Raw genomic sequence first — 22,904 nt, 5'->3', positions numbered from 1 at the left:
GATAAACAATAAGAGGTCGTAAGTCTAAGAACCGGTCAGTTTTCGTTCTTGTTTCAGCAAGAAAAGTTGATTTTCGATCGAAGTTTTGTCTGAAAAAAAATTTCTGTGTTTCAAAAAAAAGATGGAAAGTGGTAGTCGTTTGGTGTTATTAGATTTTTTATTAGTGATCATCTCTCTGTCGACTCATTTAGTAGATCTGTTAGTGAATTGCTATACTGTTTACAAACAATTCTACATGAGGAACTATACAGTTATGGCTCTGACTGCTCTATTGGCATTTATTCCCGGTTTCATCACGTCCATATTAAGTTGCTTTTGGCTTACTAAAGGTTCATCTCAGTCAGTTAAACCCAAGTTGCCCACTATATTTCACGTTTTCAGAATTCTGTCGATTGTATTTCTAAATAGTCCAATTTCTGGGTAAGAAAATGGAATATATATTACTATGTACGTAGGCTAAGTATAACTCTGCACTAGTATTCTTAAGAAAATAAATTACTATGTTTTGATGATTGATGCAACGGGTAGTAAAAGGTAAATAAAATTGGCGATAAATGCGTGAATGACAAGACTTAAAAACGGAACATTCAAACAATTTGATAAGCCAGATTTATATACAATTATTCATTAATTCATCAATTCATTCATTAACAATTATTTACGTCTTGTTCATTTATTTGAAGTGATTCTGTCTTCACATACTAGTTGTACACATGCTGGTGTTTTCTGATGGGAATAACAGCACAAACTCATCCAAACAATAGTTTATTTTTATTCATCCCTATTTTATTTAGTCAGATTAAGACTCAATTGCAATGCAATCACTAGTAAGGGCGAAAGATTTCTTAATTTTTATGAATGACGATGTAAAACCTTTTTGTTTGTATTGTTCTTTGCATATTTTCTGTTTTTCCCACGAAAAATTACTTACAGATACATCAACGTGCTCTACTATTTGCTCAAGCGTTACCGAGCCCTGTTGAAAGGTGAGCTTGAAGCACTCCAGCGGAGTTGGGAAGTGATGGCAGCTTGCATGACGGAGGTAACTTTGCTACGCCTCTTTTTCGCATTCCTCAACACTTCCCCGCAGTTCATTTTGCAGCTATACTTAGTTCAAGTGGAAACGAAAGCCAACTCGTCAGAAGGCAAAACTCAATCGATGCTTATTACCAAGAATTCATTGATAAAATTAATTCTTTCTCATAGGATGGATTGAAATAGCTCTTGCCGTGAACTCGTTGATCAGGTACATTTATTCTAAACAAGAACTTTTAAGTTTTTTTTTTTTTTTTTTTTTTTTTGTTGCTCTTTGCAACATTACAAAAAATGGAATCTCAATGGTCTTACAAAAAAATGTCATGTAATAGTGTCAGTATTGCGGTCACCACATACGATCGAACTTTTCTGCAAAATCAACCCGACAAGGAAGCTATTCGATTTCGTGCCACTGCCATATTATTCTTAATTCATTTCTTTAGTCTAAGTATGTCAAATGGAAAGATAAAATAGCAAATCAGAAAAGGAAACCAACAGATCTCTTCTACGTTACAGGTTCTCGTCTATTAGCCATTGGCCTTTTTACTTCGCTCAGCATCGAATACGCTGCGTTATTATTGGGAATTCACTGGACTGTCATGGTAGCCTGGCTGATGCTTCCCGTACTCAAGTCTTCGTTCCACATTGAGAAAATCCTTTCAATTATGGCATTAGGTTTGGCATTCATCTTTGTCTTCATTAAGAGCGATGGCAGTCGAACGCGACGTAAATACGCGTTCTATTACACCATCTCGCTAGTGGGTAATACCTCAATGATGGTCATGTGGCTTAAACACGGAAGCTACCCGAGTCTCTCAGATATTCCCAATGTCATGGGTTCATGGATATACTATCTCGGGTTAAGTTGCCATTACGTTTTCTTTTTGACCGGTATTGCCTTGCTAGCTTTATATCATGCTGGGCGACTTCCCGAACATGAGGGAGCTGTTTCAATGGACATTCGTTTGAACGAACGACTTTGAGTCATGAATAATAAATCCTACATTTGCCGATAAAAGTGGATTTTTCTTTATTGGTGTATTGATCGGTAAAAGTTGTATAAATCAAGAGAGCATGAATACAAAGGGATGATCAATAACTAAAGTCGGGATGTATCGGGATCTTGTTCAATCTGAAACAGACAATGTCAACATTTTGAAGGACAAGCAAACGGGGACACTATTCGTCACGATGCCCGCATGTTTGCACTGTTGCAAAAATAAAATAAAAAAAAAAAAAAAGAAGTAATAAAAAAAGAAATAATAATTAAAAAAAGGATGAGTAACATTCCGCTTGGTTTGCTCAACATCAATGAAATTGCCAGTCGAATATCGGGTGAAATAGACAACAGAGATATCACATTAGCTAAATAATATGCTGTCCAGTTATGCGAAAAGATATGATACAATTAGTGTGTAGGTCTTGAGCAGCTGACGAAAAAAACTATGTGGAAAGTTTCCAAAGCTCCATTGATGACGTTCAACTGACGCCAACAACTTGAACGAAGTGCAATAAAAAAAAAATATCATTATTATTAAAATCGCAATCGGTGTGACTTTAACGTCAATTCTGTTTTCAAAGTGGGGATCGTCTTCAATCCGAAAAGGTGCGATCAGCCACAATCTTGTTCCAGCAAGCCATCGCTGGGGGCAAATTTATCAGGATGGAGTCAGCATCATTGACGAATTCAAAGAATACAAACAAAAAAAAATCTAAAATAAAATAAGATCTACGTAAAAGATTCCCCGTTTTCGGCCAAGGGATGATCCTTGTGTGGTTCAAGTGGGTGTGGCGGTTCGCTTTGAAGCAATCCTTTCTTTTCCTCGTTGACGCTACTGCCCGCTGCTACATCGTTGTACATTGACTCGTAGACAGGATTAGCGAAGTTGGTCGCCTATTGAAACCAAAAGGTCACCACCACTCATCAAAATGAAGGCCAACACAATGAATAAATAGCATTACCTTATTACTGGCGATCACAAAAGTGGGATCCAAAGATTCCACATCTTCGTCGGCGTCCTCTCTCAGATACATGGGGTTGCTGATTTCGACGTTCTCTTGACTTTGCATCCTCACATGCATGAAAGGTTTCCCCCTGAAACGAGGACGCACATGTACAATCTATTGCATTCATTTACAATTTGGCATCCTTTCTCACCTGCGACGCTTACGCATGACGGTCACTGCAGCTGTGGCAGCCGCGATTATGACGACGATAATCACGAGTACAACGACGATGGCAGTGATCGTACCGTTCACTGATGACTTGCCGCTGGTCGACTGACTGCTGGAATTATTGAGATCGCTGCCTACTGTCTGGCAGCGTACGCCATAGAATCCCTCTTGACAACTATAAATTGAGGTTTTATTTAAGAAAGAATAGGTCAGTTAACGAATTAATTTCGCAAATCAACACAAGTTAACTTACAGGCAAGTGGGTTTGAGATCTTCGTCGGGATTGAGTGAGCAGGTTCCTCCGTTAAAGCAATAATTGAGGCAAGATTTGCGGTACTGACAGCGTGGTCCAGTCCAGTCGGCTAGACACTCGCAACGAGGAACACTTAGCGCCTTGGTCGAGACGCAAACACCGCCATTGATGCACATGGCTTTGCAAGCATTATAGTCGCCCCTGTAGTCTTCGCAGTGCAGTCCAGCCCAGTCGTCGGAGCAGCGACAGAAAGCCTGGCCTCGAATGGCAACACAGAGGCCACCATTGAGGCAGTTAAATCCGTTGCAAACGGTGGCCGTTGCGTTGGATGTTCCGGCAGGGCACTGGGACGGGTCGGAGCATTCACTACGAGTCTCACAGCGTCTGCCTGTGTAACCCGGCTTGCAGTTGCAGGTGATCTTCTTAGCGCTGCGCAAGCATTCCCCGTTATTCAAACAGAACTCGGCGCAAACGTCATTGTCACATTTTTTGCCAGTGAAGCCGGGAGCACATAAACATTGCGGGACTCCGAGCTCGTTCATCGTGCATTCGCTCTGTTGTCATGAGTTCGTCAGAAACAATGATCAAAAACCTCCTTAAAAATCAAATCAAAATGAAGTTACCTGAGGGCAATAGTCGTCGCATTCGGAACGTTCGCATCGGTCGCCAGAGAATCCAGGTGGGCAGGAACAAACAAACTTTCGTTCCTTGTCATTTTCGCTGTTCTTGTCGCGATTTTCTTTCTCCTTGTTCTTTGTTTCCTTCTCGATGGCACGACAAAAGGCGCCGTGCAAACAGTTCAGTGATGGACAATTTTCACAAAACTCGCCGGAGAAACCAGAAGGACACGAACAAGACGTTCCACTTGCTGTTTGGATGCACGAACCTCCATTTTGACAACGGTCCTCGCAGGCAGTCGCGCGTGTTTCACAGCGTTCACCCGTCCAATCCGGCGTGCAGCTACATTTTAGAGGCGGTGGATCGGACACTTAAAAAATATCAAGTAAATAATTACATTCAATTTTAGTCACTGAAAAGAAATTTATATTATCTTTTTTTTTAACACTTACCGAGCAAATCAGGGTAGCAGACGCCTTTGTTGCGACAGTAACCGGAACAACGGTAGCGTTCACAGCGGTCGCCCTCATAGAGCGAGGGGCATTTACAACTGGCCATTCCCCGGTCATCAACGACGCACTTGCCGGAATTGCAATCCAATCCACAAACGGGAGGTTGGCAAGTGACATCAGTGCCCACCATTGTCGTCGTCATGGACATGGTGCAACTGCAGGTGCGGCTGGTAGACGAGCTCAGCAGACACAAAGCGCCCGGATTACATTTGGTGCTGCAAGGATTGCTACTTTGACGCGTTTGTTTGTTTTCTTGTACGACGATTATGTCAGAAGCTCGATTCAGACCAGACACCAGGGTCGTCAGATTGCCTGCAACATGATAATTTTCAAAAAGTTTTGAGGTCCATTGTATGAAAATGAAAGAATCAATCGAATCAATACCTTGTCCGAATTTGTTAAGACGAGCGATTCCATGGGTTTGGTGCATCACTAAAAACATAGAGTCTTCAAAGATGTCGACTTTGAAAGGCTTGTCTTCTATGGATAACCTAAAACGACGCACTACGACTCGATCTTTCCCTTCCAGGTTGACACTCTCCAAAGTTCCGGTTTTTGGATCAGCCCAGTAAAGTCTCCGAGCTGGATAATCAATGGCCAGACCAGTAGGGTAAAGAATGTCAGAATCGACTAAAAGTCGACGTAAACTGCCGTCCATACGGGCCGTTTCTATGCGGGCATTTAGACCAAGATCCGACCAGAACATAGAACCCGACAGCGGATCGACAACGATATCGTGCGGCTGATCCAGGTCGCTAGAAATCAGATGGCGTCGCAGAAGACCATCGAAGCTGATGACTCCGACTAGTTTGTGTGTTCCGTCAACCCAATAAAGATTGAAACCGAACCAGTCGACGGCCAGACCTCTGGGATCTTCCAACCCAGTGAGGAGAGTTTCAGTTTTGCCTCGTCGACTGCTGGTTTGCGTGTCTTCCAAATTAGACGATTGGTGCAGCGTGGATGCAGCCATGTCGTAGCGATGGATGCTCTTGTTGTGTGGACTGCTCCAGAACACGATGAGCTATAATCAAATGAGACGCGTTTATTGATTGATTTCGCACTCAAATGAAATGAAGATTAAAGAAACTGACCTCTGTTGCGTTGTAAAAGACGTCGGCCGCTTCTATGCGGATGCTGCCCGGACTAAAGACGGAATCGGAGATATCTCCCGCTTTGAAGGGGCTGAGTCGTCGCAATTTGTTGTCACTGGCAATCAGCAATTGACTGGCATCGCCATCAGCCAAACATGTTTTGGGTTTGTTGGCTCCTGTCGACATGGCCGCAAAGCCAGGAGCACAAATGCAACTGTGATTGCCTCCCTTCTTTTCAACGCACAACTGGGAGCATTTGCCAAAACTGCAGACGGACGGGCTACGGCAATCGATTTCATCACTGCCGTCACCACAATCGTTAAATCCATCGCAGGCCATGGAGCCATTAATGCAATGGCCGCTCCTGCATCGAAACTGGTGCGGCAAACAAAGTCCCTGGGCCTGACACACGGCAGGTTCCTCGTCAGATCCGTCCTCGCAGTCCTTGTAATTGTCGCAAACTTCCGTCTGCGGGATGCAGAGGAAGTTGCGGCAGCGGAATTTGCCGGGCGGGCATCCAAGATGAGCACACATGTCTCTGGCTTCATCCGATCCATCGCTGCAGTCGTTGTCGCCATCGCAGCGCCACAGGAGAGAGGTGCATTCGCCGTTGGCGCAGGCGAAATCGTCTGGTGAGCACGTCGTGTTGCAGTGGAATTCATCCGATCCGTCGGCACAATCCACATCGCCGTCACAACGCCAATCGGCCTGGATGCAGAATTTGGGATTGGCGCACTGGAATTCGCCTTCGCTGCAGGTCGTGTTGCAATCGGCTTCGTCACTCCGGTCGTCGCAGTTGAACTCTCCGTTGCAGCGCAACGAGCCACGGATACAACGGCCGTCTCCGCAACGGAATTCCGACTCGCTGCAGTTGCGCGGTGTGCAACCCTTCTCATCCGATCCGTCGCCACAATCGTTGTCGTAGTCGCAGCGCCAGCGCCCAGGAATACATTTGTTGTTCTCACACTAAAATGTAAGACGACGACGGGGGGAAAATGAATTTCTTTTACCAATACGAAAAATAAAGAAAGACAAACTAATTTGTTGATACCTTGAAATAAGTTGGTTCACACGTGTGTATGTCGGGATTAGTGCACGAGTCCGGCTCGTCCTCACCTTCCGGACAATCTTTATCGCCGTCACATTTCCACGTCAGTGGAATACACCGTCCCGAACGGCATCGGAAATGGTTGTCGGGACAGGCGCGCTGGGTGCAATTTGCTGGCTCGTCCGACCTAAAACGCAATGAAATTATTAATTTATTATAATAATTAAAGCTAAAGCTAAAGCTAAATAAAAATAGCTTACCCATCAGGACAGTCGTGATCTGCATCGCAGACCCAAACAGCTGGAATACACTTGCTGTCGGTGCCACATCGATGTTGATTGGACGGGCATGTCACCGGTGGGCAGTCTTTTTCGTCTTCACCCAGCGGGCAATCTGCCTGATCGTCACATCGCTGATTCGAGTCGATGCACCGATCGGACAGCGTTCCGTTGCCACGGCATTTGAACTGGGAACTGAGGCAGGTGTGGGTCTCGCATTTGATTTCATCAGAGCCATCGCCACAATCCGATTCGCCATTGCAGAGCAGTGACGGGTGAATGCAGTGGCCGTTGCTGCACTGGAATTGCCCAGGCATACAGGTGAAAGCCGGGCAATCGGCAGGTTCGTCTGAACGATCGCCACAGTCGTCCTGAGTATCGCATTTCCACCAGAACGGGATGCATTTATAGGTGGTGGCGCAGACAAACTGTGACGATGAACAATTATTGAGACACGAAACGCCGTCACTGGCGAGGACGAAATTTTCCGGGCAAGCACATTGGCTACCTCCGCCTGGCTTCAGCAAACACAGGGCTGTGCAATTGCCGTTGTTTTCGCAAGGATTCTTCTCCAGCGGCCTCTGTCTCAACGGGTGGTAGACCTGAATGTCCATGGGTCTGTGGATGGTCGTGATGATGGTCTCGCGATCGCCGCCATTATATTTGTGACACTTTTCAACAGATTTAGTTTCCCAGTCGGTCCAGTAAATGGAATCTTCAAACACCGTCAGGGCGAAAATGTGGTGTAGACGGGCGTTGGTGTTGTCGCCACGACTCAAGACGATGCGAGGATTTCGACCTTCCAAATCAGCAACAGCAATGTAATCTTCACGAGCGTCCGCCCAAAAGACTTCGTTTGTTTCGTAAGAAATTGCCAACGCATTAGGCCAGCCTGAAATATTGATACAAACAAGAGCGATGAAAGAATTGCTTTTGACAGATGCGTTGAGTGATGTCAAAAGTGTTACCAAGTGACGTATTGACTATGACTCGCGGTTGGCTCCCGTCTAGCCCAACTTTGCCTATGTGGGCCTTGTCACCCCAATCAGTCCAGTAAAGATAGCCCTGACTGGGATCCAAAGCAATAGCTCGAGGCTCTTGTAGTCCTTCGTGCAGTAGGATCTTACGAAATCGACCGTCCAGTTTCGAAACTTCAATCGTGTCTGTCTTCTTGTCGCACCAATACAAATTACGGCCAACCCAATCAACGGCTAGACCATCAGGGTTTTGCAGTGTGGCCGAGTGCAAGGTCTATCGAAAGAGACTTGGGGTTAGATAAGCGAAACGAGAAAAAATGGCCATGAATAGTTTCTTTATCAATAGGGAAACTGACCTGTTGTTGATCCTGGCTTGTGTCATTTCCACAAAGTCGCTTGAGACTCGACCCGTATTCGGTCACGTCCGACCAGTATAGGCACTGCTCCAGCCAGTCGTAGTCGAGAGCAACGGCATTGGTCAAGTTGTGGGCTCGAACAGAAGCCACTCGACTGTGCAAGTGTACTTCCCGGATGTAATAGCGGTTGGAGAACAGGACCGTTGGAGCGATGCCTAAGAGATTTTAAAAAATAACCCACTTTATAGCAGGAGAAATGTAAATGCAATTACTCTCGGCGACTCACTGGAATTTGTCTTGCAACCGGTGCCGTTGTGGATGGCGAATCCATCGGTGCAGGAGCAGATGTAAGATCCGATTGTATTACGGCAGACCTGAGAGCAAGGACGGGGATGCAGAGCGCACTCGTCTACGTCAGCGCAAAGAAGCGGGTCTTTGGGGTTGGTCTTGTATCCTTCGTTGCACTGGCACTCAAAACCGACCGGCTTGTCGACGCAGGTGTGGGCGCACGGGTTGATGGGCTCGCATTCGTTGACGTCTAAGACGAAAAAAAACAAAACAAAACACCAAGAATAGATTAAAGGCATTTGGGGAAAATAAATTCGTTGACATACTGCATTTGTTTTCGTCGCTGAAATCGCCACAATCGTTACGGCCGTCGCACAAAAGCGCAGAGTTGACGCAGAGACGATTTGCACAACGGAATTGGCCGGCCAGGCACTCTCCTTTGGTGGTGTTGGTGTTGGAGGACATGGCTGCAGAAATATGCGAATTTATTATTATTTTGTTAAAAATTTCCAATTAAAACGACAAGCAATCAAAGACAGACCATCTCTACAAAGAGTTAAAGCGAAGAGACACAAGAAAAGGACAGGAAAAGAATGCGACATTTCACGGACGCTCTTACGGCCTCAACTGCAGCACAGACAGTGTCTGTTAGGCAGTTGAGAGCGGAAAACTATTTTTTTTTTGTGGAAGGGTCAACCGGTGTCACATTACCACCGATAAAAGAATGTTTGTATGCAAATTCTAAAGGCTAATAATTCATTGAAGGTTGCGTCACATTCATCGACTCTGAGGAAGGATAATCTTACAACAAGATATGACGTCTTCGTCGGAACCGTCGTCACAGTCGTCGCGACCATCGCATGTCTTGGATCGTGTGATACATTTCCGGTTTCGGCACTGGAATTCGTTGGGCGCGCAGTGGTGTTTGCTCACGTGAGCGCAGTAGGGCGGCTCGTCACTTAAATCTCCGCAGTCATCGTCGCCATCACAGTAGAAGAGCTGTATCGAATGAAAAGAAAGAAAAAAGAAATGAATTCCTAACTCATTTTCTTATTCGATAAGATTCACGTTTCACCTTGAGGACGCATCGGCGATTGAGACAGCGGAACTCGTTGTGATGACAAGCCGGTCGGGATTTGTCGGGCGAAAGGTTCGGACTGCATCCAACCGATGGGTTTTCATCTGATCCGTCTTCTGAGCAGTCAACGTCGCCGTCGCATACCCACAAGGATGGAATGCATCGACCTGTGGTGTTGCATCGGAATTCCGTCTCACCACAGACCCTTGTTTGGCAGTCACCCGATTCATCTAAAACAAATAACAACAAACATAAAGAAAAATTGACGTCATCCAAGAATGAAGAGGAGAAAATTCAAATGGAGAAACGTACCGGAACCATCTGTGCAGTCTTCGGTGCCGTCACAACGCCACATTGATGGAATGCAATCTGAATTGTTGCATTTGAACTGGTCGGGCCGACAAGTGTAGTCGCAGTTGACTTCGTCGGAGCTGAGCGTTCCATTGACGGAATCTTCACAGTCGTCGTCACGGTCGCATAACCAGGCATGCGTAATACACTTGCCATTGCGGCATTGGAATGCTGATGCTGGGCAAGATTGGCCGTCTGTCACGGACGGTCCCCCAGACGGCCCTGTTGTCGATCCGGGACTGGTGCAATTGAGCTCGTCCGAATTGTCCCAGCAATCGTTCGCGCCGTCGCATATCCATGACGGATGAATGCATGCCGTCGTGTTGCGGCAATTTTGCAATTTCTGAGCGGGAGCGTTGACAGCTGTTGGCGATCCAATTAAAATCAAATCAATTAAAACGTGTTCAGCAAACAAATAAACCAAGAAAAAGATAAAGAAGGAAATGAAATTACCTCGACTTAAGGTGCAGTTGGGTTGCGGGCAACCCATTTCATCTGAAGCATCTGGACAATCGGGATCAGTGTCGCATCTAAAACTGTTTGATATACAATGGCCGGAAGTGCATCGGAATTGACTAGTGCTGCAAGTGCAATTGGCTTCGTCACTGAAATCCCCGCAGTCGTTTTGTCCATCGCAGGAAGCGTTTTGCAACACACATCTAAGAAAAATCGAGAAAATGGATTCCAAACTCTTTCTATTCTGAAAACAATGTGCAAAATCTTACCTGCTATTTTGGCATTGGAAGAAACCGGGCAGACATTTACGGAACATGCAATAGGTGGGAAGCTCGTCAGAAAAGTCGGGACATTCAGCCACGCCGTCACACGTGAAATGGAAAGGGATGCAGTCACCGCTGCTGCACTCGAATTCCATGGCCGAACAGTTGGTGCTCTGCCTTCCGCAGCGGCTTGGATCCGACCTGAGTACCGTTCTTCCGGGAAAACACTGACAAGAAACCTGCACGCACGCCAAGAATAATTAGAAAAACACCCAACAGAGTCCAAAGAATTGTTAATCATTTACTTTTCCGTATTCATCCAATCGACACAGATCCTCGCATCCACCGTTCAAAGCCCTACAGGGGTTGGCGCTGCAGTCGTAAGTGGTATTGTGGACGGCGACAATGCCCATCGGCCGTGGGACTTCCTTGCGGAGCCAGACGACGTCTTCGCCCGTATATTTGTTCGCTCGCAATACGGCGTGCAGAACCCAATCCGTCCAGAAGATGTAGTTACCGTAGACGGCGATATCGAACGGATGCTGTGGCGAAACCTTGGACAGCACCACACGGTTCTTGCCATCCAAATCGGCTCGTTCCATTTTGTCGAGTCGAGCGTCAGACCAGTAGAGTTTTTGGGCCACCAAATCGAGCGCTAAGGCGTTAGGCATACGAATGTCGGTCGTAATGATTGACTGGACATCAAACCCTGTGTAATAGGCTCGTTGGATTCCAGGATTGCGAGAGTTCCAGTTTGTCCAGTAAACACGCCTGTAATCGAAACATAAAATGAGTTCAACATTGGTTTGGCAACTGTCTTAAACGGACTTACGAGTCGCAAGGATCGAGAGCAATGCCTCGTGGTTTGTCTTCGGTCGTCAAACGGACAACTTTCTCGACGGTGGCGTTCTTGTGGCTAAGAACAGCTTTACTGATGGTAGAATCACTATTGCAAGTCCAGTATAACGAGTCGTCTTTACTGTCGTAAGCCAATCCCTCGACCATTCCTTGTTTCTCGGCGATGACCTAAATGAGAAGGACTTTTAACTTAACGGACCCGCGTAATGGAAAAGACGAGTGGAGGTAAATTACCTTGTGACGAGTCCCGTTAAAGTAGACGGAATTGATGCTGCCTCGCTGGATGTCAGAGTAAAAGATGAGGCGTCGCTGATAGTCGTAGCCAAGACCAATGACGTTGCGTATGAATTCCTTCGATTCAATGCTAGGAAATGGCGCATTGAAATTATTGGCGTCGCTTATGTGAATCGAATCAATGCGGGTCATCCTGGAATAGACGACAAAGGCATCGAATTCCTCGCAGTCCCTTCCGTCGGCACTGACTTGGCCATGAGCACAGGCACAAACGGCACTGGAACCGTTAAACAGACACAATTCCTTGCAGTCACCGTTGCGGATGGAACAAGGATTGGTGCCTTCCTGCCGTTCTTTGCTGTACACTTTGATGTCTTTGAGAGATTCACCCAGTTGTGAGAGGACGACTTGGTGATCGGACACGTTGGATGTCGGAGCCTGATTCAGCGTTCCGCCATCCTGCGTAGTGTCGATCCAAAAAATCTGATCCCGATAGATGGAGATGCCTTGCGGATTTTCTAGGTGGGTCTTGTCCAGTAGAACTTGGCGATTGCCACCGTCGTAATCCATGCTCTCGATGGTATCCAGTCGCGAATCACACCAATATACTTTCTTGTTCTGGTAATCCAGCGTTAATCCGGTCGTGAAAAATATGGACTCGTTGACAAGCACTCGGCGATCCGATCCATCCAGTCGAACGCGTTCAATTCGAGGTATCCGACCGCGGTCCGTCCAAAAGAGAAAGCCAGCAACCGGATCAACGGTGATAGCCATGGGTTTGTCCATGTCGCCAGCCACTACAACGTACTGAAAAGAGTCGAACAAATTATAATTTAAAAAAATAATAATAAAAAGTAAAGAAATTCAATAGACGACTACCTTGAATGATCCATTGACGTTGGCCACTTCAATCACGTCAAACTTGGGATTGGTCCAGTACATGTTACCGGCGATCCAATCAATGGCCAAGCCTTCAACTGAATCCAACCCTTGGGCAATGACTTGACGTCCGGTTCCGTCTCGACGAATCCTGACGATGCTACCGTGGTCGCTGTCCACCCAATAGATGTACCCATCGACGGCCAGGAAATCGATGCTGTTAGCCATTTGAATGCGGGAAATTGGACCAAGGACTTCCGTGTGGTTGGTAACGTTGACGGTCTCCCCTAATGCAACGCCTTTGATTTCTCCGTTGAGTGAGTACAGGATGAACGAATCAACGCTGACGCAGTTGTTGGGGTTCTTGGGGTCAGTCACGTATCCGGCAGCGCATTTGCAAATCAACTTTGAAGTGGCGATGGGGAGACACAAATGAGCGCATTGGTTCCGTTTGCTCATGCATTCGTTGGTGCCCGTCTGCAGTTCGGGATCGTAGATTTTGAGTGCCAGCACATTGTCAATGTTGGTCCGTAGAATGGAGTCGTGAGTGCCGACTGTTTTGTCAATGACGTGAATGGCTGCGTCGTCCTTATCGGCGCAATAGATCTGATCGCCCAAGACGGCCAACGCCGTGGGTAACTTGAGCGTCGTCAGATTAGACGACAAATGGACGACTTTTTGGGTGGCGAAATTGTAGTACTGGATCGACTGACTTTCGACATCGATCCAGTAGAGACGCTTGTCCTGGACGTCGAAGGTTAGGCTCTTGGGGGAGTCCTCTGAGTGGTAAGTGAGTTTGGCAAGGATGGTCCGCTCGCTGCCATCCATATTGGCCATAAAGATGAGATGCTCTTGTTGTTGAGGTCGGCCGGTTTCACTCCAAAAGAGTTTTCCTTGGGTCGGATCGACGGCCATCGATCTCACTTGATAGACATCATCTTCGATGATGCGAGTGACGTACTCACCGTCCAGGCTACACACAGAGATGTGATTTCGGGTGCCGTCGCTGGAACTGAAAAAGAGATTCCGCGACAGCCAATCAATGGCCATTCCGTGCGGATTCTTGATGGCGGTGTCGATGACCGTTTCAATCGGCGAACCAACCAATCCGACCCGTTTCACTTCATTGAGTTGTGCGTCGACCCAGAAAATTCGTCGTTCTTGTCCATAGAAATCCAGCTGGACGGCCTGAAGAACTTGCGGAAGACTTATTGGCGGGATGATGTGATAATACGGATTGTCCAAGTCCACCCCGCGAATTTCGTTGGGCCGAGAAAAGAGAAGGACACGTTCGTTTCGGATACAGCTTCGCCCGTCCTCGGCCAGCTTCATAACATGCGGGCAATGGCAACGATAGGTGCCGTTGAAATTCAGCAAACACAAGTGAGAGCAATTGCCGTTCTTGGTGCCGCAGGGATTTTTGAAATCAGATGGCTGGCGGCTGGGATGCAGAATCTACACGTAAATCAATAAGTTTTAACTCATCGTCACAGTAATTACAGAGATAAATAGCACGAAACAAACCTGGATGTCGAAAGGCTGCGTCAATGTCCGTTGGATGACTGTAACGTCGGAGCCGTTCCACTTGTTTGCGCGGATGACGGAATTGGTTCGCCAATCGGTCCAGTAGACATGATTTTCAAACAGGGCAATGGCGAACGGATGCGACAGAGTTTCGTGGCCGCGTATGATTTCCCGTGGGTCGGTTCCATCGTATTTGGCCGTATGGATCGAGTCCGAGCGGGCGTCAATCCAATAGATCCTCTCGGCACCGTAATCGAGAGTGAGGCCGTTGGGCCAGGCTCCGTCTGAAACGGCGTCAACCCGAACGACGACTTTCCTGCCATCACCACTCATGCTGCACGACTCGATGCGCGGATGACCCGACTCCCAATCCGTCCAGAAGAGGATTCCGTGGCGGGGATCCAGGGCTATGGCTCTTGGACTTTCCATGTTTCCAGCGATCAGCGTCCGGCGGAAGCTGCCGTTGAGTTTGGCGACTTCAATCTGGTCGAGATTGCTCTCGACCCAATAGAGATTCTCGCCAATCCAATCGACGGCCAGTCCTTCGGCAGTGGCCAGTCCAGTTTGGACGACGACTTCGATGTTGGTGAGGGATCCGCCGACGAGCGTCCCCCGGTAGATCTTGTCATCGACCACATCAGTCCAAAAGATGACATCGGCTTCTGAGCTGTGGTAAAAGTCCAGGGCGATCGTGTTCTTCAAACTGGAAATGAGAGCCTTGACGTTGTGCGTGTGCAAGTCAATCCCGCGTAGTTCGTGGCGATTGCTGAAGATGATGTAGGGTGTTGACGGATCGGTGCTTTTGCAAGTGAAGCCATCCGGCTGTTTTTCATAGCCGGGGAAACAGGCGCAATGATGTTTGGATCTGACGGGTCTGCGGGGTAACAAAATTAGACAGTCAAGAGATATTCACGAAATAAATCAATTAATATTTGCAGGTAGACTCACATGCACAATTGGGAACAGGTGCCCCATTGTTCGCACGGGTGAGAGATAGAGCAGGTTTTACTATCATTGCCAAGCGTCAATCCGGAATCCAATGGGCAAGAGCAGACCACGCCTTCGGGAGCGTTGTGGCACACGTGGCTGCAATCGTGAGCGTGTGAGCAGAGTTTCTCGCTGCACCGGTCCGATTCGTCCGATCCGTCCGTGCAATCCGCTTTGCCATTGCAGAGCAAACTGGCGTCGATGCATCGAGTTTGATTGTCGCACAACCGCGACGGATGCAAACACGTTGGAGTCTACCAAAAATAAAAACGTGAAGAAATTCTTCGTGAAATTTCTGCAAAGGTAAAAGATTGTAAATGAATTCTCACCTTGGAGGCGCATCCTTTTTCGTCGGATCCGTCCGAGCAATCCTCGCTGCCATCGCACTGCCAGACGGAGGGTAAACAACGCGAATTGTCGGCGCATACAAATTCACCGGGCCGGCAAGTGACGTTGACACATCCGTGCTCATCAGATCCGTCCAGACAGTCGTGCTGCAAATTGCAAACCAATAGGGAAGGAATGCAAGTTCCATCTCCGCAGTCGTACTCGTGCGATTCGCATCCGTGTTTGGAGACGGCCGAACAATTGGACTCGTCTTCTCGAGTGCTGCATTCGACGACGCCGTTGCAGAGGGCGGCCGCCGACAAACATTTGTTATCGGCAGCGCAGTAGTAGTGCTCGGGAGACTCGCACATGTGCTGGCAATTCTTCTCGTCCGAGCCGTCTCGGCAGTCGTCGTCGCGATCGCAAACAAAATCCAGTGGAACGCACATTTCGCTGGCGCAAGTGAACTCGTCCACCCCGCACTTTTGATTGGCGCATCCGTCGTGCTCGTCTGAAGTGTCACCGGCGCCGCAATCGTGATCAGAGTCACACTCCCAAGCCTTGGGGATGCAGCGGCCCGTCTGGCGGCACGTGAATTGATTCGTGTTGCACGAAGAGTTCTGGCAGAGCGATTCCTCCTCGTCGGATCCGTCGTTGCAATCGCGGTCGCCGTCACACACCCACGACCTCGCCACGCAGCCAATGGTGCGGCACTTGAACTGATCCTTGCGGCACGTCACGTGCTCGCAAGAGCCACCGGGAGCCGTGTCCTCGTCCGACTGGTCGGGACAATCGAAATCTCCGTCGCACAAGAACCGCTTCTCGATGCAGGTGCCGCTGCGGCGACAACGGAACTCCTGGATGGGGTCGCACGTCGTCAGCTCGGCAGTCGGGATCGTGCACGATTGGTTGTTTTTTGGATCCGACTGGAAACCCTCGCGGCATAGGCAGACGTGGCCCTTGGGAACCACCACGCAAAGATCCGGACAAGGATTCGAACTGCAGATATTCTCTCCTGTTAAATACAAATTAATTTAATTCGTCTGGCGGTAAGACAATGAAATGTTTAAGGAGGTCTAACCTGTCTGGGAGGTGTTGTCAAAGAGTTTGATATCGAACAAGACCCGATTTTCCGTCCGTAACGTTTCGATTGGCAGCGAAAGGTTGTTCAAGGAGAGCCGTTGAATTTTGCCGGCATCTTTTTCAGTCCAGTAGAGGAAACTGTCACTGAGAGCCAGGCCGTAGGGCCGGTGAAGGTTCTCTGACGCTGACGCAATCAGCTGGAGAAATAGACGATCAATAAATTGGACAGAAAAGCGAAAGAAAATTGATAATGTTGTCAAACCTCTCGATTGGTGCCATCCAAATTGATCCGCTCAATGCGTCCGAGATGGACATCACACCAATACATTTTCTTTCCAGCGTAGTCGATGGTCAAACCATTGGGCCAGTGTAAATTTTGCCTGACTAGGACTTCGATGTGAGTTCCGTCCATCCAGGCACGCTGGATGGTGGCCGGCGTGTTGATGTCGAGCACAGACACCTGAACGACCGATTCCCACTGTGACCAGTACATGAGGCCGCGTTTGGGATCAACCACGATGGATCGAGGGTGGGGTACGCTGATGAGGAGTCGTCGTTTGCTGAGATTGGCTTCCTCCATACTGTCAAGACGGGAGACACTGATAGCGCCCCGCCCCTCGTCGGTCCAGTAAATGTTACGACTCATCCAGTCAATGGCCAGGCCCTGGCAAGAGTCCAATCCTTGTTCAAGAAGAACTTGACGGCTGCTGCCGTCGATTTTTTGGCGTTCGATCGTCAATCGCAGGCGGTCGGAAAAGTAGATGGACTGCGATGCCACGTGAAAGTCGTGGGCGCCCACCAGGCCGACCTCTGTAATGGGAACCATGGCTTGTTGATGCCAGCTCTCGCCCGGAGTGGACGGCCATGATGGGTTTCCAACAGGCGTCAGCCCAACACTTTTAATCATGGAGGGTTTTCCCTGGGCGTAGACGAGGAACTGGGCTTGTTTGATGGCTGTCAATAAAGGTGTCAGTTCATATCTGGTGCAACAAATTAACAAGTAACGTCAAATAACTTACGGGTACATCGCCCATCCTTGACGGATTTATATCCGGCCTTACACATGCAGACCGCGTTGCCTTGGGCTGCTGTGGCGTTGCCACCTTGGGTGGTGTTTCCATTCTTACCCAGCGGAACGCATAGGTGCTGGCAATTATTGTTGGTTAACTTGCACGGCGGGTTAATGCCTAAAGAGAAACGAACAACAACAAAAAAAACGCCATTCATTTCCAGTGCTTTTTTTTTCCTGGAAAAAAGATTTACGGAAAAGACCTTCTGGCTGTCGTTGACGGTGGTAGGCGTGGATGGAAAACGGTCGACTCTTGTTGCTCTTCAAGGCTAGCACAGATTCGCCTGTATACTTGTTGATGCGGTACACACTCTCGTTACGCCAGTTGGTCACATATAAATCGTTCTCGAACAAGCTGATGCCGTAAAGGTTCCGCACCTACCAAATCAAAACACGACAATTTACATGGACTTGTCCGCCGGCAAAACCAGCCTTCCATATGCTACACCATAAAAGTAGCAGTAAAGTGCTGCTGCTGGTAGTAGTAAATTATACTGTATGAAATAAAACCCGCTGTACTACATCATCGTCCTTACCAAATAGCCTTTCTTGACTGTTTTCCTTTTGGTGCCATCGTAGCTGGCTCGCTCTATGACGTCCAAATAAGTATCTGTGTGTGTTTATGAAACAAAGGTTAAAAGTCTCTTCTGCCTTCCAACTGAAATTGGAAAAAACAAACAAAACAAAAAAAAAGAAAACAAAAATACCTATCCAATAGATATAACTGTTTGCCAAGTCAAGAGCTAAGCCGACGGGGTAGACGACCTTATCGCTGACAACAGATTGACGGTTGCTGCCGTCTAATCCGGCCCGTTCGATTCGGGGTGAATTATAGCCGAAAACGGTAAAGAACATCAATCTAAAAGGAAATTGGAAATCGATTATTTGATATCAACTGCCAATCAAGAATTTAAGAGTGAAAAATAAAGAAAAAAGAAAAAATACCCGTTGGGCGGATCCAACGCCAGGGCGCGCGGCTTATTTAAATTGACCTCCACCACCGTCGTGCAAATAGTCAATGTGCTGTTGCACAGGAAGATGAGTTCTTTGTTGTCATCAAGGAAATACCAGTTACCGGAGACCCAGTCTAGAGCCACCTGACTGACGGCTGATGGTACAAAAGTCAATCATGTATGGATGAGCAAGTTGAAACGGAATTGAGCACAAGCAACAACAAAAGGAAAAAAAGAAAACGGCGGAACTTACTATTCAAACTAAACATGGTGGGGGGAGGTAAATCCCAGCTGACAGTCAAATCGGCCACAAGAGCGCAACGGAGGACCACCATGGGAACGAGGTGATACAGCCAGCAAACGGTGCGGTTGCGGTGATTGAACTCCAAAGTCTACAATTGAGTAAACAAGTCATGCATTTATTTCCAGTCGAATTATTAATCAACTCAAGGACAGTCGATACCTGCGTTTCGACCGTGGCGTGTCGACTAGCTCCGTTAATGGGGGTGCCGTTGAGGTGGACATGTCGGACGTCGATCGAAGTCACCAACAACAGCGAGGCAAGTTCATTTTCAGGTTCTATGAAAACACTTTTCATTAGGCTTAATTCGGCAAATTATTAAAAAGAAAAACGTCTCCAACCATTGAGGGCGTGACATCGCTGGCCGTCTTTCTGGTATCCGCCAACGCAGTCGCAGCTGAAGGATCCATTGCTATTGGTACACAGTTGATCGCAAGAGCCTTCGACGGCACACTCGTCGGCATCTTCACAGCCAGACAACAAATCAAATTTTAAAATGCATCTCGTCCTACCTGATTGGCAAAAGAAAATCGACTTACCGACGCAATCGGTTCCATTAGGCTGACTTCCCTCTTTGCAGAAGCAGAGCGGTCCGTCGGCGCTGGGCTTGCATCCGTGTTGACATCCGGCGCCTTGACATTGGCTCACGTTTTCTACGCGTCCGACAAAATGGAAAGGATATGTTTAGAAAATGCGATAGAGATAAAGAAAACGTCATCGGCGATATTGATTCGTCGTCATATTTACGGCAAAATGGTCCTTCGTCCCAGCCATCGGAGCAGTCGGCCGTTGTGTCGCAAAGGGACGCGATAAGACGGCAACCAGATCCATCCGGGCAGCGGAAGTTGTTTGGCGGGCAAGTGATATTGGCGTGACCTTGATATTATCATTCACCGAGGAGAAAGAAGAAAGCGAATTTTTTGATTGGGTTGAACGTTCTCTTTTTTTTTAAATAAGAATTTTTAAATAGAAATAAAAGTAACGATTGGTTTTCAATAAAATTCAAATCACAGATGGTGAGTCAGTCGATATCGATCTGAGAATATCGAAGATCTAAAGAGGATTTTCGATGGGAGAGGAAAAAGTCGGAGCGGAAGATGTTGAAATTGATTGGCGATTGAATTATAGGATGATGACGTCAAATAGTGATGAAAATAGCCACTTACATTTGACGGGATCCTCGTCAGACGAATCGATACCAGGAGCGGATGCTCCGCAGTCGGCTTCACCGTCGCATACCCAGTGGATGGGAATGCAGTGGCCACTCCCAACGCATTGGAATTGTCCCGGCTGGCAAGTCAGTGGCGCTGCATTCAAAACACAAATCGTTAGGCGATCTAAAATTGCTTCCCATCTGATATTCCATTAGAAAATTGAGAAAGGGCTCATTTCCTATAGCTGCTTTCAATTCGTTCTATACTAGCGACTTGGCCTTGGCCGTTATTTATTGTCCCAAGATTTCCTATTTCCGCCGTGAACGCTTTTGTTTTGGTTTCGACCGGCTCTTGGACCGAGCGTCACCCTTTTAACTCGGTGAGCTCCTCCTTCCTGCTGATGGGACTTTAGTTGGGATGGCTAAATGGTTTGTGCCACCCCAGGGTGGCAGGCACAAAGACTACTACTTGCCAAAAAGCCAATCAACAGGGGCCATCTGGTCGGAATCAGCGATGGCCTCGCTTATAAACATTTCCAGCGTGTACGGGATAAAAAGAGGCAGCTCCTTATTAGGACAAAGTATGCATCTGAGATGATGATTCAATGCCATTTCCAGAAACCCAACACACACACACACACGCATTTCGTGTCTGGGGGGGAAGCATTTCGCTCAAGTTCTGATGATGACATTTTCTGTCAAATAAGGACGACTAGCCTGTGATTGCCCGTTGATGGAGTTGCACATTCTCAGTGAGACCAACACCTACGCAGGAAGTCAAGGAGGAAAATGATGCACATTTCCCTCTTTGAAGACAGACAACCTCGTTGGCCGCTTGATTGAAGAGACCTTGAAAGGAGGAAAAAAGAAGAAGACATTTCGAACAAAGAGGAAAAACTTACGACAATCAGATGGTTCGTCCGATGTGTCGGCACAGTCCGGCGAGCTGTCGCATCGCCAATTGGCCGGGATGCATCGTAATCCGTCGGCGCAGGCAAACTGGTCCGGTCCGGTGCACTTGACTGCATCGCCATCTTGAGTCAAATGGAAAACGAGCAAAAAGAAAATTTTGTTAACTCTCGTGCCGATGACAAGGTGGTGGAGGAGGAGGAGGAGGGAGAAAAAACCTATTAAAAATAGCTTAAAAGCTCGACGAGGCCGATGGCGTGCGAAAAGTGTTGATCCGACTCTCTCAAGCTGCTCCGGCCGTCCGTGTGACGTCAGCCAAGACGAATATCAGATGCCGGTCGGAGCAAAATGCCCTATCCAAAGAAGAATACGACCCACATTCTTTTCAACACACACACACACATCTGATGAGTTACTCGACTCCCCTCCCACTCTTCTCTCTAGCTCTCTCCCCCGTAATCCTAAACGTTGATTTAACCTCGTCTATTGCGTTTAGCTTTCAGGCTGAGTGGTCGTTCTAGGCCGCGTATCCAACATCTCCGGATGTAACGAATAACGAGAATTTCGGTGAGGCGAGATGAAAAAGGGCCGACCATTCCCCCCCTCCACCCGAAAACAATAAAAGCAGAATGAATAGCAGAAGTGGAGGAAAGCCACACGGATATTATATTTATCAATGACTTTGAAAAGACACACGCATGTGACAGCTAATGGCGCCAAGTTTGTTCCCGTGACGGTCTTTGCATTCTAAGCAGCCCCTCAAAGTCTAAAGTGCATGTTGGAGAAGAAACAAGTCTCGATTCACATCCCATCCTACCTACCTTGATTGATGGCTGAGAGGGATGAACGGACGGCCAAAGAGACGAAGACGACGAAGCAGACAGCAAAGTAATGCAGCCCTGAAAAAGCCATGAAGGAAGTTGACGTCCTCCTCCTCCTTTTCAAAAGAGAGGCCGCGTCGCAAAAATCCAGTCGACACCGAAATTTAGGATCAGAGCAGACTTGTTCGTTGCAAGTAGTTCAGCCACTCGTGCAGCTCGAGGATCGACCTATTGACGGCATTGGCAGTAACCTTCACCTTGACATGCCCCAGGCACTCTTTGGGGCATGTTTTCTTTTTCCCCTGCTGTGTGTTCCTGTATATATTTATATATATATATATAGTTATACCTCGAATCGGGCTATCCCTCTACCCTCTTTTTTAGTCGTCGTCGTCGACTCACACACACACTGGTAGAGATAGAGGGGGAAAAAACCAAACTGCTGTTTTATTTCCCTGCCATCTCCCAACAGAGATGGACTAAAGAGTTTTGGGTTCAAGTCACACACACACACACACACACACACACACACACTGTGGTAGGTAAAATAGTTATTCAATGTTTTTAAAAGGGAAAAACAGCAGAGCTAAATATAGCCGGGACCGAGTATATCTTTGTAGAGAGAGAGAGAGAGAATGATGAAATTTGACAAAATACGGTCGATAGGTGATCCCCCTGACGCTGCTCTACACGCCACTCTTTGTTTTTGTCGATCACCGGTTAGGACACAAGCCTCGCCACTAAACACAATAGGCAGCCAAACACATACGAGAAAGTTTTTAAAAAGGATCGATAGCACAGCCTATACTCTCTGTTGTCTGCTTAGAGCTCAACGACCACTGTCGAGTGTCGACACTTGTATTGTATAAATCAGCTTCGAGGAGCGCCTAGTCCTGCACAAGGCGCGATCGGCACTGGTCTAAGACGATGCTAAGACTTCCTTCTTCACTCTATACTAGATGGCATGACTAGATGGCGTGCGTGACCGTACATTATTTCTTGCAGTTTTGCAAAAATACATGAGACT

General features: G+C 47.5%; 2 protein-coding genes across 2 annotated transcripts; one reads left to right on the top strand and one right to left on the bottom strand.

Annotated features, from left to right (window-relative positions):
• Positions 1-74: 74 nt before the first annotated feature.
• On the top strand, positions 75-2,018 carry LOC124336825 (XK-related protein 6-like). Its single transcript, XM_046790637.1, has 5 exons — positions 75-420; positions 934-1,145; positions 1,207-1,246; positions 1,368-1,483; positions 1,552-2,018. The coding sequence occupies exons 1-5, from the start codon at positions 122-124 to the stop codon at positions 2,016-2,018; spliced, it is 1,134 nt and encodes a 377-aa protein (XP_046646593.1). The 5' UTR covers positions 75-121.
• A 36-nt stretch (positions 2,019-2,054) lies between these two features.
• Positions 2,055-22,780, bottom strand: LOC124336824 (prolow-density lipoprotein receptor-related protein 1-like). The gene is made up of 41 exons (XM_046790636.1): positions 21,878-22,780; positions 21,050-21,181; positions 20,161-20,301; positions 19,742-19,870; positions 19,534-19,647; positions 19,336-19,458; positions 19,157-19,272; positions 18,947-19,085; positions 18,686-18,848; positions 18,448-18,599; positions 18,277-18,350; positions 17,944-18,118; positions 17,691-17,858; positions 16,934-17,625; positions 16,670-16,868; positions 15,591-16,603; positions 15,223-15,515; positions 14,275-15,148; positions 12,751-14,205; positions 11,872-12,678; positions 11,612-11,805; positions 11,085-11,550; positions 10,786-11,018; positions 10,514-10,719; positions 10,022-10,423; positions 9,707-9,939; positions 9,438-9,630; positions 8,958-9,098; positions 8,630-8,881; positions 8,344-8,558; positions 7,979-8,261; positions 6,993-7,902; positions 6,736-6,919; positions 5,685-6,650; positions 4,978-5,614; positions 4,534-4,905; positions 4,087-4,451; positions 3,464-4,017; positions 3,194-3,385; positions 2,998-3,130; positions 2,055-2,929 (listed from the first exon to the last, which is right to left on the bottom strand). The coding sequence occupies exons 1-41, from the start codon at positions 21,966-21,968 to the stop codon at positions 2,765-2,767; spliced, it is 14,346 nt and encodes a 4,781-aa protein (XP_046646592.1). The 5' UTR covers positions 21,969-22,780; the 3' UTR covers positions 2,055-2,764.
• Positions 22,781-22,904: the final 124 nt, after the last annotated feature.

Source organism: Daphnia pulicaria, chromosome 4, assembly GCF_021234035.1.
Source record: "Daphnia pulicaria isolate SC F1-1A chromosome 4, SC_F0-13Bv2, whole genome shotgun sequence".
Classification (NCBI taxonomy): Eukaryota; Metazoa; Arthropoda; class Branchiopoda; order Diplostraca; family Daphniidae; genus Daphnia; species Daphnia pulicaria.
This window is presented reverse-complemented; position numbering and strand designations above follow the sequence as displayed.